The sequence below is a fragment of the Bufo bufo genome, chromosome 11 (genome assembly GCF_905171765.1).
Source record: "Bufo bufo chromosome 11, aBufBuf1.1, whole genome shotgun sequence".
Classification (NCBI taxonomy): Eukaryota; Metazoa; Chordata; class Amphibia; order Anura; family Bufonidae; genus Bufo; species Bufo bufo.
This window is the reverse complement of record NC_053399.1, coordinates 12,935,961-12,952,754: the sequence shown is the minus strand read 5'-3', so window position 1 is coordinate 12,952,754 and position 16,794 is coordinate 12,935,961. Positions and strand designations below refer to the sequence as shown.

The 16,794-nt window shown below is 46.5% G+C and overlaps 2 protein-coding genes across 8 annotated transcripts in view; both read left to right on the top strand.

Annotated features, from left to right (window-relative positions):
- The window catches only part of EML1 (EMAP like 1), an 86,029-nt gene extending 81,414 nt beyond the window's left edge, over nucleotides 1-4,615 (top strand). For all 7 annotated transcript variants that reach the window (XM_040412667.1, XM_040412671.1, XM_040412669.1 and 4 more), the window contains 5 exons: nucleotides 852-949; nucleotides 1,964-2,051; nucleotides 2,260-2,355; nucleotides 3,700-3,830; nucleotides 4,178-4,615. In XM_040412667.1, the coding sequence (XP_040268601.1) occupies nucleotides 852-949; nucleotides 1,964-2,051; nucleotides 2,260-2,355; nucleotides 3,700-3,830; nucleotides 4,178-4,303 (539 nt within the window). In that variant the 3' untranslated portion in view covers nucleotides 4,304-4,615. The remainder of the gene's footprint in view (nucleotides 1-851; nucleotides 950-1,963; nucleotides 2,052-2,259; nucleotides 2,356-3,699; nucleotides 3,831-4,177) is intronic.
- The window catches only part of EVL (Enah/Vasp-like), a 111,821-nt gene that overhangs the window by 286 nt on the left and 94,741 nt on the right, over nucleotides 1-16,794 (top strand). The window contains exon 2 of the mRNA XM_040412676.1: nucleotides 1,385-1,387. The gene's annotated coding sequence lies outside the window, so the exon portion shown is untranslated. The remainder of the gene's footprint in view (nucleotides 1-1,384; nucleotides 1,388-16,794) is intronic.

Genomic DNA, 16,794 nt, shown 5'->3' with positions numbered 1-16,794 from the left:
GTAGCCTAACTTACCATATTTTTTTTGGACTATAAGAAGCACCAGACTAGAAGACCCACCTAGGATTTAGAGGAGGTAAATTAGAAAAAAATATTTTGCATTAGATCTCCGAGCAGACCCCCAAGCTCCATCAGACCCAACATCCGCCTCAGATCAGAGGTTTAAAAAAATATAAATAAATGCACTTATCTCACTTGCTCCAGACAGCGCTGCCGCCCACTCACCGCCCCCTGGTCTTCTTCCGGCCACGTGCAGCACTGTGACACGACGTCACACAGCGGCAGGTCGTAGTGCGCCTGTAAGTGCACTACCGCTGTACACCGTCAGGGGCCCAGAAGAAGACCAGCGCAGTGCTTCCCTCACCGCTCCCCACGCCTCCCGCAGGCTGATGACCACTTCCATAACTGAAGTGGTCATTTGCACTCGGACTATAAGACGCATTGCCACTGTCCCCCCGCTGCGTCTTCTAGTCCGAAAAATATGGCTGCATACTTATTCCTGTGGAGTTACCAAAAGGAATTTGGACCCCAGAACAAGCATGTATTAATAAAAGTCTGCTGGCAACCTCTAATAACCAGGAATAACCAAGACAAGTTATTATCAGTCAGTTCTGCAGTAACATTCTATAAAGGAATTGCTATTTAAGCATTTGCCTCTGGCTTTCTAAATCGGAGATGTAATGACATTGCAAACCAACACCAGAGGCTGATGGGAAAGTAGTTCTCAAGGTGCCGGCAGCCTTGACAGAAGCCCCACACGCTGTAATGCGCTCGGCGCGCCAATCCTCTGCTTTCCGCTGACTCATATCTGGGAGCATCTTCATCCTTTTTGATATTTTTCTTCCTGAACAGATGGAAATTTCCTAGCAATCGGTTCCCATGACAACTACATCTATATTTATGCTGTTAATGAGAATGGAAGAAAATACAGTCGCATTGGCAAATGCTCAGTAAGTTGTTAATTTTTTATATTTTTTTATATTTTTTTTGTTTATGCTGATGCATCGATATTTTTTTTTTTTTTTTTTCATGGTCAGTGAACAATTAGGGAAGTGACAGTGGGATAAACCACAGCTTGCTATAAACTGACAAACAAAAGAGTAGACGCAGTAGGTTAGAAAAACTTTAGTGTGGAATTTTCTGGAGAGTAGACTTTGTGAAAAATGTATCCAGGGGTTATGGAAGTCACAATTCACATTCTACATCTAAGCCTTGTACTAAGGCTACATTCACACGAATGTATTTTGTTTCCGTGTCCGTTTTTTTTTTTTTTTTTTGGCGGATTGGATGAGGACCCATTAATTCTAATGGGTCTGCAAAAAATGCTTACAGCACATCGTGTGCTGTCCGTATGTCCTTTCCGTAGCCCAGCAAAAAATATAGAGCAGGTCCTATTCTTGACCGTTTTGCGGACAAGGATAGGCATTGTTACAATGGATCAATAAAATAAAAAAACACGGGTGCAATGCAGATGCCAAAAGGACATCATCCGTATTTTGTGCAGACTGCAAAACACATACGGTCGTGTGAATGTGGCCTTAACGGAACACTACGACAGAACGAATACTGTGTTGTGCATAATTTAGGGTCATGCTCCACCCCCTTCAGGTCCTGCACTAGTCACGAGTCCCTGTGTCATCCTCCATCCCCTCAGGCCCTGCAAACCACAATACAGTGTTCATGGCACTATTGGCGACAACATGGCCAACAATTGGCTGCCTCGGTCACATTGCACCAGTCAGAACATCATTGCACTGACAACCGGTTGAAGTGGCCAGTAGTGCAAGAAGAGCCACATTAAAAAAATATAAAATATTAGATTTTTTTATTTATTTTTTTCCACTTTCGGAGCAGCTTTAACCACCAAACCTGGCGATCGCTGATGTTAATAACTCGGCAGTCAGGACACACTGCACTGTTTTTGGCCACATTTTACTGATTTTCTAAATTTTCCTCCTTCTAAGGGTCACTCCAGTTTTATTACTCACCTGGACTGGTCTGTGAATTCACAATATCTGATGTCTAATTCTGGAGATTACGAGATCTTGTACTGTGAGTGTCTTCCGCTTCATGCATCCATATAGAGATACTGTTTGTTTATGTAAAAAAAAAAAAAAATATTATATGTAACAGGCCATTTGTTGCCAGGAATTTATTCTTGCATTCCTACACCGTGTTCTATGCTCTTCTTCATGGGAGGATATGGGAGTGACTAATGTTTCTTGCATTGTATTCACATAATGCCACCTCTCTGTTACAGGGATTCCCATGGCCTGCAAGCAAGTCGTCAGTGCGGAAACCACCAGGGACCTCGAGTGGGCGACATATACCTGCACCCTTGGATTCCAAGTCTTTGGTCAATAAACCTTTTATTAATAGTAAACACCCAGTAGAGAACCCCTTTAATGCTGTGGGATAAGGAGCTGTTTAATACTGACGGCTTTTCCCCAGGATAGGTCATCAGTATCTGATCAGTGGAGGTCTGCCTCCCAGCACCCCCGCCAATCATGTGTTGCAGTGCTCTACCTAGGCCAGTGACCCCATGTACATCAGTCACATAATCTAGTGAATGGGACTGAGCTGTGATACCAGGCACTATGCAATGGGCGGCGTTGTGCCTGGTAACCTGCGAGAAGCACCGCAGCCTCTTCAAACACCTGATCGGCAGGGGTGCCGGGAGTCCGCACCCCCACCTATTAGATACTGATAACTAGGGATCAGCGAATCAACATCCAAAGTCGATTCACATAAAACTTTGTTTCAATACTGTACGGTGCGAACGCTCCGTACAGTATTAGAACATATTGGCTCCGATGAGCCGAAGTTATTACTTCACGAAGTCTCGCGAGACTTCGCATAATAACTTTAGAAATTAATTTATACTGTAAAAAAACATTTCCCGAACTTGGGTTCGGTTCCAAGTGGTACCTTTGGAACCGAACCAGAGTTCGGGATCGGAAAATGTTTTTTTTTACAGTATAAATTAATTTCTGAAGTTATTATGCGAAGACTCGCGAGACTTAGTGAAGTAATAACTTTGTCTCATCGGAGCCAATACATTCTAATACTGTACGGAGCGTTCGCTCGGCCGCTGACGTCACACCTACAACCGGCGCAGGCGCACTGAGAAAGGAGCGGCCGAGCGAGCGTCCTCATCTCAGTGCGCCTGCGCCGACTGAAGACAGGTACGGCGCAGGCGCTAGAATTTGAACGCAGACAGGGCCAGCCAGAGGACGAGCAAGTTCGCTGGCCCTGTAAATCAACATGAGGAGGGGGCGTCATTATGAAAGGAGGATGCGGCTGCTACCAGCAAGTGGCCGCCCTACTTGCTGGTAGAGAGCTCATTTACATATTATAAAAGTCCGTTTTTTTAAGAAACTGCTGGAAAAAAAAAAATGACTTTAGTGGGGTGACAGAAGCCCTTTAAACACTCGGGGACAACCCCTTTAACATTGTCTGTGGAGCAGGGAGGGGGTTTATATAACCGTATGTCCAGTATAGACTGGAGGAGAAGCATTATTTTATATGTACACATATAGACATGAATCTGAATGCACTTAAGGCACTCACAGTGAAAATCTCCATTCTTTACACTGCAGGCCACATTCAGAAGGGTGAAAATTCATGTAAAATAGAAGGTTTAGATTACAAAGTGACTTCTCTTTGTCTTCTGTGACTATAAACCGCTTCTCTCCTGCAGGAGTGTGGCCAGAAGGGTCGGACGGAACAGACCTGAACGCGATCTGCAGATCGACCGATCAGAAGCTTCTGGCTACGGGAGACGATTTTGGCAAAGTCCATCTGTTCTCATATCCTTGCTCACAGTTCCGGGTAAGCCACCATTTAATAGGTACAACAAATTAAAATGACCCCTTTAGATTTCATTCTAACATACCAAAAGTTATGTGTATACAGCTCCTATGCAAAACTATGTGTCGTCTTGGTTACAGACTACAAACTGACCATTTGTAGTCTGAAGCATTACTCCACTCTCTCTGCCACTACATAGGCAGCAGATAAAATGGCTCTGCATAGAAGCTGTATACACAAACGGTTGCATGTTTTTTTAAAGCTATTAACGCACTTTAAGAAACTTTGCAACTGGAATATCGCTGCTCCGTATATGGCTGCCTTTAACCCCTTCTTACCGCACTCAGCTGGTGTGTTTGTGTTTGCAGACATCCAGCCACGCGTACGGCGGGCACAGCAGTCATGTCACCAACGTGAGCTTTTTGCACGAGGACAGCCATCTAATCTCTTCCGGCGGCAAAGACACGAGCATCATGCAGTGGCGTGTTCTGTAGTCGCCTGCACAGACAACCTTGAAGACGCCAAGAGAATCTTGTAAAAACCGACACTTGCCTTCCTGTTGTAACACGGGCTGCTTCTTAACGAGTCATGGAGAACTCAGGAACCAAAATCTTTCCCCCCGTGCTATCGCTGACAGCCCGACCTCCCAGGGTCACCCCTCGGCTTCTAATAAGAGGGCACTGTCCGTCTTACTGCAAACCCTGCAGAACACCGTACGCATTGCATTGTAACCCAGGGAGGTTTTATATCCTGTCCCCCGTCTATAATGTGCTGTCCGTTTTAGCTTTCATAAAATTATTAAAGTCGCCCTGTGTACTCCTTGTTTTGCCATGAGCAGTATTGGAACAATGATGGTGACCTGAGCTGGTACGTTGCATTAGTCTTCATACCCTAGGAACTCTAAATGTGAATGTGTTTATTTTTTTTATTATTATGGGCGTCAGTACTTTCGCACTTGTATCTGCCTGTTGTCATTTGTCCCCACTGTTACACAGACGGAATTGGTCATGGTCGCCAGGCATTGCCATCGTCTCATTCCCATCTGTTTGTTACCTTGGTGTGCGTTTTTTGGGATCTGGTGAGGTGTGTGTATAACCTGCAATAATTTTTCTATACTCCCCTTTTCTTCAGCCGTGAATCGCAGCTCTCGTGTTCAGGTCCCCAATTTCTCCTGGATCTAATATTGCACTGAATCTAGGAAGAAGAGACGTGACCTACGGTGCCAGTTGTTGGGGCGGATGCATGTATGTGGGGTTCAAGGTATCTATATCACAGCAGATCAGGTAGGGACTACATTTGGAGGAGAGCAGCGTGTTGAAGAGCACAGCGAGCTAGATCAACCCTATTAAGGCATATTGCCTGGTAGGGTTGATCCTGCTGTTTAAAATGACACCTGTCTTGTGACTATTGTTTGCGGCCTTCTCAAGAAAAGCATTTATTTATCATGCAAATTGGGGCTTCGTCAGCACCGGAATGCTGATGTGCACCCAAAAGCTAGGCCCCTCCCCCCCCCCCATTGCACTGAAGCCCTCATCTGAATAAACCATAAGCCTTTTTATTTATTCCAGGAACACCGGAACCAATTTTCACAAGACAGTTAACATTGTAATCGACAGAATCAACCCTACCAGGCAGTATGGCCTGGTTTAATAGATTGCATCCTGCTGACACGTACTTTTATAGGGGTTGCCCAGCATTCCAAAAAATATCTGCTTTCTTACAGAAACAGCGCCACATCTGTCCACTGGTTATGCCTGGTATTGCAACTCTTCTCCATTGCAGTGAATGGGACCAAGCTGCAATACTACATGCAAGCAGTGTGCTGTTGTTTTCAGAAGAAAGGATCCATGTTTTCCTAGTCTTGGACGACACCTGTAAAATATTAATACCAAAGGTGGTGCTGAAAACCAACTGAACGTATGTGAGGGTTTGAGGTAGGATCGTGACTGATGACCGTTCAGGGACCGATAGTCCAGTCTTTTATAAATAAAACGTGATCATTGTACCGTGGAAATCCGTAAAACTTCCTGATATGCTGTGTGTTACAATTTTTCACCATCTCCACTTGCTGTGAATGTATGAAATCATTCATGTTTACATACGGAAGCTCAGAATCCAAAACATACATACATTTAAATTCCCACATGAGAGTTTTCTACCATGGATTTCAGTGATCACTTCCGGGTGGAGGACTCTTAATTGCACTGACACATAGTAGCGAACCTTCAGGCAAAGCAGCAGTTGTTTGATGTGTGTTGGAGGATTGTCCAGAGGTCATACTTGTAGCAGGCTCTCAGCTGCGAGAAGTATTGAGTTGGATACAAGGTTTCCTTTTCCTGACAGCAAGCAGCGATTTTGATAAATAAAACACAGTCGATTAGGAAGTTGCAGAACTTTTTATTATTCTGCTATTTTTTTATAATCCTTGTCCAATGATCAAGCTTTATTTCTGCAAAGACTGAGCAACAACATTGCGGGCGCTGAGGCTGTGTGCGCGCCATATTGCTTCATGGATTAGAGCAGGGTTTCTCCACTCCGGTCCTCGGGACCCATCTACCAGTCATGTTTTCAGGATTTCCTTAGTATTGAGCAGGTGATAGAATTAGTGTCCCTGCATCAGGGCTTACCACAGGTATTCATTCTGTGGGATATTCTCAAATCCTGACCAGTAGGTGGGTCCCGAGGACCGGAGTTGAGAAACTCTGGGTTAGAGGTACAAGCAGGTCGCAAGAGATGATGAGGATGCTATGTTATGACCTAGGCTTCGTGGCAAGGACAGAAGTAGTTTGCATGGAGGCTAAGAACAGAGGATGAATCCTTTGCCGTTACTGCAATACTAGGTGACCCATTGAGGGGAAAGGGGCTTGCACTAAGTTCTGCTTTATACAAGCCCCGATTTTGCAGTATGACTGGAATTAGAAGACATCACAAGTACGGTACTTTTTTGACTTAGAAAACCTAACCCCTAGTGATCAGTGTGAGGTAACCTGCCAGCAAGTGTTTCATTTCCCTGCAGCACCACCACAGGGCAACTGAAGAATTACACATCAATAGAATGTCCACATAATACCGGGTCCTCCAGAGAGACTTTCTTGCTAGCCAGGCCTGCTTATAGATGAGATCCTGGAAGGGCGTGCCCCCATCTCTCTTCTAACAGAGTGCCCTACTAGGGTATGTGATGATAGGTTTTCTAAACCAGACACCCCATAAATGTATGATGTGTCAGGTTCAGCATAGAACAGTGATCTCTGATGTGTTGTTGTCTAGCTGTGATGCAACTACAACTCCCAACCTGCAGATGTTAGGGCATGCTGGATGTTGTAGTTTTGCCTCTAATGTAGCACGTGTTTGATGAAGGATACGTTTCTATTGAGCCAAGTGCCTTTTCTTTGATGCTATTCCAATGTTTTCCTGTTAGCGGCACACTTAGACAATTCCTTGAAGATGAGTTCACTTCATATCGGGGAAAGCGTTATGCTTTTTATACTGGCCGTTACGAGCGACGCGGCTCCGCTTTACCTTTTAATTTCCTGTGACTTACTGTAACTTTTTATTTTGAAGTGCGGCATACTCGTGTAAAGTGGTTTTATTGTGTCCGGTTACATCTGCATGGAAGGGAACCCTCACCTACAACTATTTAATCATCCGGTCTTGAACATTAGCGTCTATGAGGATGTTGTATGCACGCGAACAGGAAACGATATTATGTTTTTTGATTGTCTTATTAAAAAGCTTGAAATGCATTGTTTACATGGGGGGGGGGTGGAAAAATAAATAACATTTGTTATGAAATAAAGTTGTGTGTCTGTAATTTATATATAGATAATGTTTCTATGCTACACCACACAGGAGAGCTGACAGATCCTCTATACTACACCACACAGGAGAGCTGACAGATCCTCTATACTACACCACACAGGAGAGCTGACAGATCCTCTATACTACACCACACAGGAGAGCTGACAGATCCTCTATACTACACCACACAGGAGAGCCGACAGATCCTCTATACAACACCACACAGGAGAGCCGACAGATCCTCTATACTACACCGCACAGGAGAGCTGACAGATCCTCTATACTACACCGCACAGGAGAGCCGACAGATCCTCTATACTACACCGCACAGGAGAGCCGACAGATCCTCTATACTACACCACACAGGAGAGCTGACAGATCCTCTATACTACACCACACAGGAGAGCTGACAGATCCTCTATACTACACCACACAGGAGAGCTGACAGATCCTCTATACTACACCACACAGGAGAGCTGACAGATCCTCTATACTACACCACACAGGAGAGCTGACAGATCCTCTATACTACACCACACAGGAGAGCCGACAGATCCTCTATACAACACCACACAGGAGAGCCGACAGATCCTCTATACTACACCGCACAGGAGAGCTGACAGATCCTCTATACTACACCGCACAGGAGAGCCGACAGATCCTCTATACTACACCACACAGGAGAGCCGACAGATCCTTTATACTACACCACACAGGAGAGCTGACAGATCCTCTATACTACACCACACAGGAGAGCTGACAGATCCTCTATACTACACCACACAGCAGGGCCGACAGATCCTCTATACTACACCACACAGGAGAGCTGACAGATCCTCTATACTACACCACACAGGAGAGCCGACAGATCCTCTATACTACACCACACAGGAGTACTGACAGATCCTCTATACTACACCACACAGGAGAGCTGACAGATCCTCTACACTACACCACACAGGAGAGCTGACAGATCCTCTATACTACACCACACAGGAGAGCTGACAGATCCTCTACACTACACCACACAGGAGAGCTGACAGATCCTCTATACTACACCACACAGGAGAGCTGACAGATCCTCTATACTACACCACACAGGAGAGCTGACAGATCCTCTATACTACACCACACAGGAGTACTGACAGATCCTCTATACTACACCACACAGGAGAGCCGACAGATCCTCTATACTACACCACACAGGAGAGCCGACAGATCCTCTATACTACACCACACAGGAGAGCCGACAGATCCTCTATACTACACCACACAGGAGAGCCGACAGATCCTCTATACTACACCACACAGGAGTACTGACAGATCCTCTATACTACACCAAACAGGAGAGCCGACAGATCCTCTATACTACACCACACAGGAGAGCTGACAGATCCTCTATACTACACCACACAGGAGAGCTGACAGATCCTCTATACTACACCACACAGCAGAGCCGACAGATCCTCTATACTACACCACACAGGAGAGCTGACAGATCCTCTATACTACACTGCACAGGAGAGCTGACAGATCGTCTATACTACACCACACAGGAGAGCTGACAGATCCTCTATACTACACCACACAGCAGAGCCGACAGATCCTCTATACTACACCACACAGGAGAGCTGACAGATCCTCTATACTACACTGCACAGGAGAGCTGACAGATCCTCTATACTACACCACACAGGAGAGCTGACAGATCCTCTATACTACACCGCACAGGAGAGCTGACAGATCCTCTATACTACACCACACAGGATAGCTGACAGATCCTCTATACTACACCACACAGGAGAGCCGACAGATCCTCTATACTACACAACACAGGAGAGCTGACAGATCCTCTATACTACACCACACAGGAGAGCTGACAGATCCTCTATACTACACCACACAGGAGAGCCGACAGATCCTCTATACTACACAACACAGGAGAGCTGACAGATCCTCTATACTACACCACACAGGAGAGCTGACAGATCCTCTATACTACACCACACAGCAGAGCCGACAGATCCTCTATACTACACCGCACAGGAGAGCTGACAGATCCTCTATACTACACCGCACAGGAGAGCTGACAGATCCTCTATACTACACCACACAGGATAGCTGACAGATCCTCTATACTACACCACACAGGAGAGCTGACAGATCCTCTATACTACACCACACAGGAGAGCTGACAGATCCTCTATACTACACCACACAGGAGAGCTGACAGATCCTTTATACTACACAACACAGGAGAGCTGACAGATCCTCTATACTACACAACACAGGAGAGCTGACAGATCCTCTATACTACACCACACAGGAGAGCTGACAGATCCTCTATACTACACCACACAGGAGAGCTGACAGATCCTGTATACTACACCACACAGGAGAGCTGACAGATCCTCTATACTACACCACACAGGAGAGCTGACAGATCCTCTATACTACACCACACAGGAGAGCTGACAGATCCTCTATACTACACCACACAGGAGAGCCGACAGATCCTCTATACTACACCGCACAGGAGAGCTGACAGATCCTCTATACTACACCACACAGGAGAGCTGACAGATCCTCTATACTACACCACACAGGAGAGCTGACAGATCCTCTATACTACACCACACAGGAGAGCTGACAGATCCTCTATACTACACCACACAGGAGAGCCGACAGATCCTCTATACTACACCACACAGTAGAGCTGACAGATCCTCTATACTACACTACACAGGAGAGCTGACAGATCCTCTATACTACACCACACAGGAGAGCTGACAGATCCTCTATACTACACCACACAGGAGAGCTGACAGATCCTCTATACTACACCACACAGGAGAGCTGACAGATCCTCTATACTACACCACACAGGAGAGCTGACAGATCCTCTATACTACACCGCACAGGAGAGCCGACAGATCCTCTATACTACACCACACAGGAGAGCCGACAGATCCTCTATACTACACCACACAGGAGAGCTGACAGATCCTCTATACTACACCGCACAGGAGAGCCGACAGATCCTCTATACTGCACCACACAGGAGAGCCGACAGATCCTGTATACTACACCACACAGGAGAGCCGACAGATCCTCTATACTACACCACACAGGAGAGCCGACATATCCTCTATACTACACCACACAGGAGAGCTGACATATCCTCTATACTACACCACACAGGAGAGCCGACAGATCCTCTATACTACACCACACAGGAGAGCTGACAGATCCTCTATACTACACCACACAGGAGAGCCGACAGATCCTCTATACTACACCACACAGGAGAGCCGACAGATCCTCTATACTACACCACACAGGAGAGCCGACAGATCCTCTATACTACACCACACAGGAGAGCCGACAGATCCTCTATACTACACCACACAGGAGAGCTGACAGATCCTCTATACTACACCACACAGGAGAGCTGACAGATCCTCTATACTACACCATTTGTGATGCTGTGATTGAAGACCTGTATATCATGGGGGGGATCTGCAATCTATGAAAACATTTGTGATGACACCATCTTATGCCTGTGCAAGAGGATTCAAGAAACGGCAAAGAGATTATCCCTGTGTCATGCTCCACCCCCTCACAACACAATGTATCAGTTTTCTCAGGAGTGTTACTTTGATTGACTGCAGTTTTATTGTATTGATCTCCTAAAATAAACAGATTCCATTGTGAGACGGAGGACTGTGAGGAACAGCAGTGTCGGCCCAGCGCAGCCCGCTCCTCTGGCTCAGCAGCAATGTGGTTTTAATTCCTAATACAGAAGGCTTGTATTAGAATTATATTCAAAAAATCCTGGAAAACAAACACCCCACCCCCAATAATCACAACTACTGTATGTGCTGCTGATGTAGAAGATGATCTCATCCCTGTGGACTGGCTGGGCTGCTATGTTCTGTTTCAGCATTTCACAGGTTAAGGGCTCGTTCACATGAACGTGTGAGGCCCGTTCTGTGGACTGCAAATTGCGGTCTGCAATGCACAGGCACCGTCCGTGGGGCAGTCGCATGGGGATCGTGGACCCATTCACTTGAATGGGTCCGCGATCCCTCCGTTCCACAAAAAGATAGAACATGCTCTATCTTTTTGCGGTGCGGAGGCACGGAACTGAACCTCAGAAAGCACTCCGTAGTGTTCCGTTCCGCATCTCTGGATTTGCGGACCCATTGAAGTGAATGGGTCCGCATCCGTGATGCGGAATGCCCACGGAACGGTGCCCGTGTATTGCGGATCCACAATACGGCAACGGGCAGCACACGTCCGTGTGAACTAGCCCTAAAGCTTACTGCACATGACTGCATCATTTTGTGGTCTGGAAAATACGGATGTGGTCTGTGTGCATGACACATCTTTCGCAGGCCCCACTGTAGAATTGCCTATTCTTGTATGCAAAACGTACAAAATTAGGATGTGAATGACATCCGTATGCTGTGCGCATTTTTTTGTGGGTCCATAGAAATAAATGGGTCGGATGTGGACCAAAAATACGGTTGTGTGCATGAGGCCTAAATATAACCAAGTACTTTGCTTCATTGTTCTTATACTGATTTCTAGTTTTCAAAATCCTCAAACAAAGGCCTCATGCACACGAACGTATTTTGTGTCCGGTCCGTTTATTTTTTTTGCGGATAAGATGCGGACCCATTCAATACAATGGGTCCGCAAAAAATACGGACAGCACACAGTGTGCTGTCCACATCAGTATGTCCGTTCCGTAGCCCCGCAAAAAAAAAAAATAGAACGTGTCCTATTCTTATCCATTTTAGGCATTGTTACAATGGATCCGCAAAAAAAACGGATCGCATACAGATGTCATCCATTTTTTTTTGCGGATCCCCAATTTGCGGACTGCAAAACACATAAGGTCGTGTGCATGTAGCCAAATGCACATAAATCCACACTATTACGGTTTTCATGTTTTTGGTGTGGGTTTTCTGTTTGTTAATAACCCATTTACGTCTGTGCGGAGAACCCCTCTTCAAAAGCTGGGGAATCGCACAAACAGTTGACATGCTGCAGATTTAAGAATCTGCATGTCTGGTAAATTTCCGCACGTAAAAAATAAAATAAAAGAGTACGTTAGATTTATCAAATCTTATTCACATACATACTGTATTATTCAGCTTTTTTTTCCGCATGAAAACCTTTGTGGAAAAACTGAAGATAAGGCTACATGGACACGACAGTATGTGTTTTGCGGTCCGCAAATTGTGCAAAAAAAAACAAAACGCATGACATCCGTATGTCCGCTTTTTTTTTTTTGCGGACCCGTTGAAATGAATGGGTCCACATCCTATCCGCAAAAAAAAAATGGAACGTTCGCGTGCATGTAGCCTAAAGGGGTTGTGCGACTTCAGCAAATAGCATTTATTAGGTAGAGGAAGTTAATACAAGTCACTTACTAATGTATTGTGATTGTCCATATTGCTTCCTTTGCTGGCTTCATTTATTTTTCCAATGCATTATACTTGGCTCGTTTCCATGGTTACGACCACCCTGCAATCCACCAGTGGTGGTCGTGATTGCACATTATAGGAAAAGAGCACCAGGCTATGCGAGCTCCCACGGTCCCGGCCACCAGAGAAGCTGGCACTTTTTCCTGTAATGTGCAAGCACGACCACCACTGGTGGATTGCAGGGTGGTCATAACCATGGAAACGAGCAGTGTATAATGCTTCGGAAAAATGAATCCAGCCAGCAAAGGAGGCAATATGGAGAATCACAATACATTAGTAAGTGTCTTATATTAACTTTCTCTACATGATAAATGCCAATTGCTGAAGTGAGACGACAACCCCTTTAATCCGCACCATTTTTCTTCATTTCAAATTCTGCTGGTTACCCTTGGAAACAGACAACGGTTTAGCGCCACCCTGCTGTCAGACCTGTGACCTCAAAGCTGCTGTTATAGGGGGCGCTCCACACTACAGCCTAAAGCCGCGACTGTGCAAAGAAGAGACATGTCCATCGCTTGAAGCTACAGCGGCTGTTCACTCGCGGCTTTGCTCCATTCACTGGAGCTAAGCTTTGAGCAGGTCCGTGGCCTCTAAAGTTAACAACTGCGGCAGAAACCACGGCGGTTTCTGCCACAGTATACATAGTGGATTTTGACGGCTTTAAAAATCCACTGTGTGAACGGCCCCTTACATGTAGATTTTTATGCAAAGTTGACAGAAATCTGCACTCACTTTTAGGGCTCATGCCCACAAATGCAAGGGCTCCGTGCCTGTGCCGCGGACCGGATACACGGGTCACCAGCCATGTGCATGACGCATCACGGATGAGGACCCGTTCACTTGAATGGGTCCGCAAATCTGGAGATGCGGTGCGGAAGCACGGATCGGAACCCCACGAAAGCACTACGGAGCGCTTCCATCGTGTTTCTGGCCATGCCTCCGCACCGCAAAAAGGAGTGCATGCGCTCCTTTTTTGAGGTGCGGACCATCAGATGCGGATCACGGACCCCATTCAAGTGAACGGGTCCGCGATCCACATGCGGCTGCCCCACGGTCAGTGCCTGTGCATTGTGGACCACAAATTACGGTCCGCAGCACGGGCACGGAGCCCTTACGTTTGTGGGCATAAGTCCTTAGTCAGTGGGATCATTTATCGAAGACCAACGATTTGTGTCTTCCCTCTGCGCTGCCAGAGGATGCGTCTAACTAAGGGCTCGTTCACACAAGCATTTTTTGCGTTCCGTATACGGGCCGTTTTTTGAGTTCCGTATACGGAACCATTCATTTCAATGGTTCCACTAAAAAAACGGAATGTACTCCGTATGCATTCCTTTTCTGTATATCAGTTTTTCTGTTCCTTTCAAAGGTAGAACATGTCCTATTATTGCCCGCAAATCACGTTTCATGGCTCCATTCAAGTCATCGGGTCCGCAAAAAAAAGGAACACATACGGAATGTACTCCGTATGTCTTCCGTAGCCGTTCTGTTTTTACGGAACCATCTATTGAAAATTTAATGCCCAGACCAATTTTTTCTATGTAATTACTGTATACTGTATATGCCATACGGAAAAACGGAATGGAACCGTAAACACTACTGAAACAAAAAACGGATCAATTAAAAACGGCCCGCAAAACAGTGAAAAAGCCATACGGTCGTGTGAACAAGACCTTATAGTGAGGCTCGCGCCTCATCATAAATCAAGCTTATCCTCCAGCAGTCTGTGCAGCTGGAGTGAAAACGACTCTAGTCCCTGCGGTACTTTTTCGCCAACAATTACGGCCGGTATAAATGTTGTGAATTTGCCAGGGCTGATACCCGGATGCCTATACATGTCCTTGCACCACCTCCATTACTCCCCAGTGGTGGGGATGGCATAAAATTGCTGCTCTTGCCAAAATATTGTTGCACAGGCATTAAAAAGTGACAAAAAGGGGTCTTGCGGCTTTTTCTTTACGCCAAACTGGTGTTAGTAAAATAACCCCCAGTGTGTTCCTGTAAAATACTTGCAACCATAAAAGAGAGGGGGACATTTATTAACCCTTAGGCTCCCAGCACAGTGGGTGCCATAAGCGCTGGGTAGGCCCGGGGCTAATGTCTGTGATCGGCAATAATGCTGATCGCAGGACTTTTAAACCTTTAGATGTTGTCGTCAATCATGACCATGGCATCTATATGGTTAAAAAAAACAGAAGCGAGCGCGCCCAGGATAGGACCTGCTCCCCCGTGTGGTGATTGAGGGAGCTGTTTCTTTGTTCTAATGCACTCCAAAGAGACCCAGCAGAGCTGCAGTTCTTATGGAGGCCTGCAGGTGGCAGACCGCCATAGTATAACTGCAAATAGAGCTTCTTGGGAACTACGGTCTAAGCAAAAATAAATTTGAGCACTGCATATTATATCCTCCTAGAGGGGCTAAAAAAAAAGTTAAAAACCGTAGGGCCGCCGTATGCGGACGTGGACCCATTCACTTGAATGGGGTCTGCGGTCCTCACTGCAAAAAAGTAATGCATGCACTACTTTTTTGCATTGCGGAGGCATGGACAGAAACCCTGCGGAAGTGGTTCCGTGCCTCCGTTCCACATTGACTTTCTAGATTGCAGACCCACAATACAGGCACAGCCGGGCAATGGCCGTGTGCATGAGGCCTTATGTTCACACTTCAGTTATTTCCATCAGTTAGGGTGCATTCACACGACCGTATAAATGGATCCGCATCAGTTCCGTGCGGACCTATTCATTTCAATGGGGCCGCAAAAGATGCGGACAGCACACCGTGTGCTGTCCACATCCGTTGTTCCGTTCCGTGGCCGCGCAAAAAAAGATAAAGCATGTCCCATTCTTGTCCACAACCGCGGACGAGCTTAGGCATTCTCTATGTAGCGCTGGCCATGTGCGGATCCGCAAAACAATTACGGTCGTGTGAATGCACCCTTATTGTGAGCCAAAACCAGGAGCGGGTCAAAATCCCAGAACAGGAGGAAATCCTTCCATTATACCTGATCTCTCAGTAGACTGCACTACTGGTTTTGGCACTGATGGAAATAACGAATCAAATAATTGAAGTGTGAACTAGGCCTTGTGCACGCGACCGTTGTTTGGGTCCACATCTGAACCGCATGTTGCTCCGTTCCTTGGCCCCGCAAAAAAAAAAATAGAACATGTCCTATCCGTGTCCGTTTTGCAGACGAGAATAGGCATTTCTATTATGGGTGGCCGGGTGGCGTACACACAATCAATGGGGCCCCTGTGCGAAACTGATCCATGGGCCCCCCCCCGCCCGCCGCTGCCCCCCCCCCCCCAGTGGCGGATCCAGAGCCTGGTCTCGGGAGAGGCACTTCCCTGGGCAATAGGAGATTATGGGGCCCCTGTGTCCCCGCCCAGCCGCCCACGCACAGCCCTACCTATATATCGCGCCCATACCTCTTACATCCAGTGATGTCTCCTTTGATGTACAGTAGATGTTCTCTTTCTTCATCTTCTCCATTCAGACCGGACCACCATGATGACTTCTTTCAGCCATCTCTCATCTCTGCAGAATTTGACAGACATCTTAGTTTCCTACCCCCATCAGCCCCCCAGTCAGCCCCCATCATACCTCAGATCAGCCCAAAGACCCCCATCAGACCCCCAGTCAACCCCCATCAGACCTCAGATCAGCCTAAAGACCCCCATCAGACCCCCAGTCAACCCCC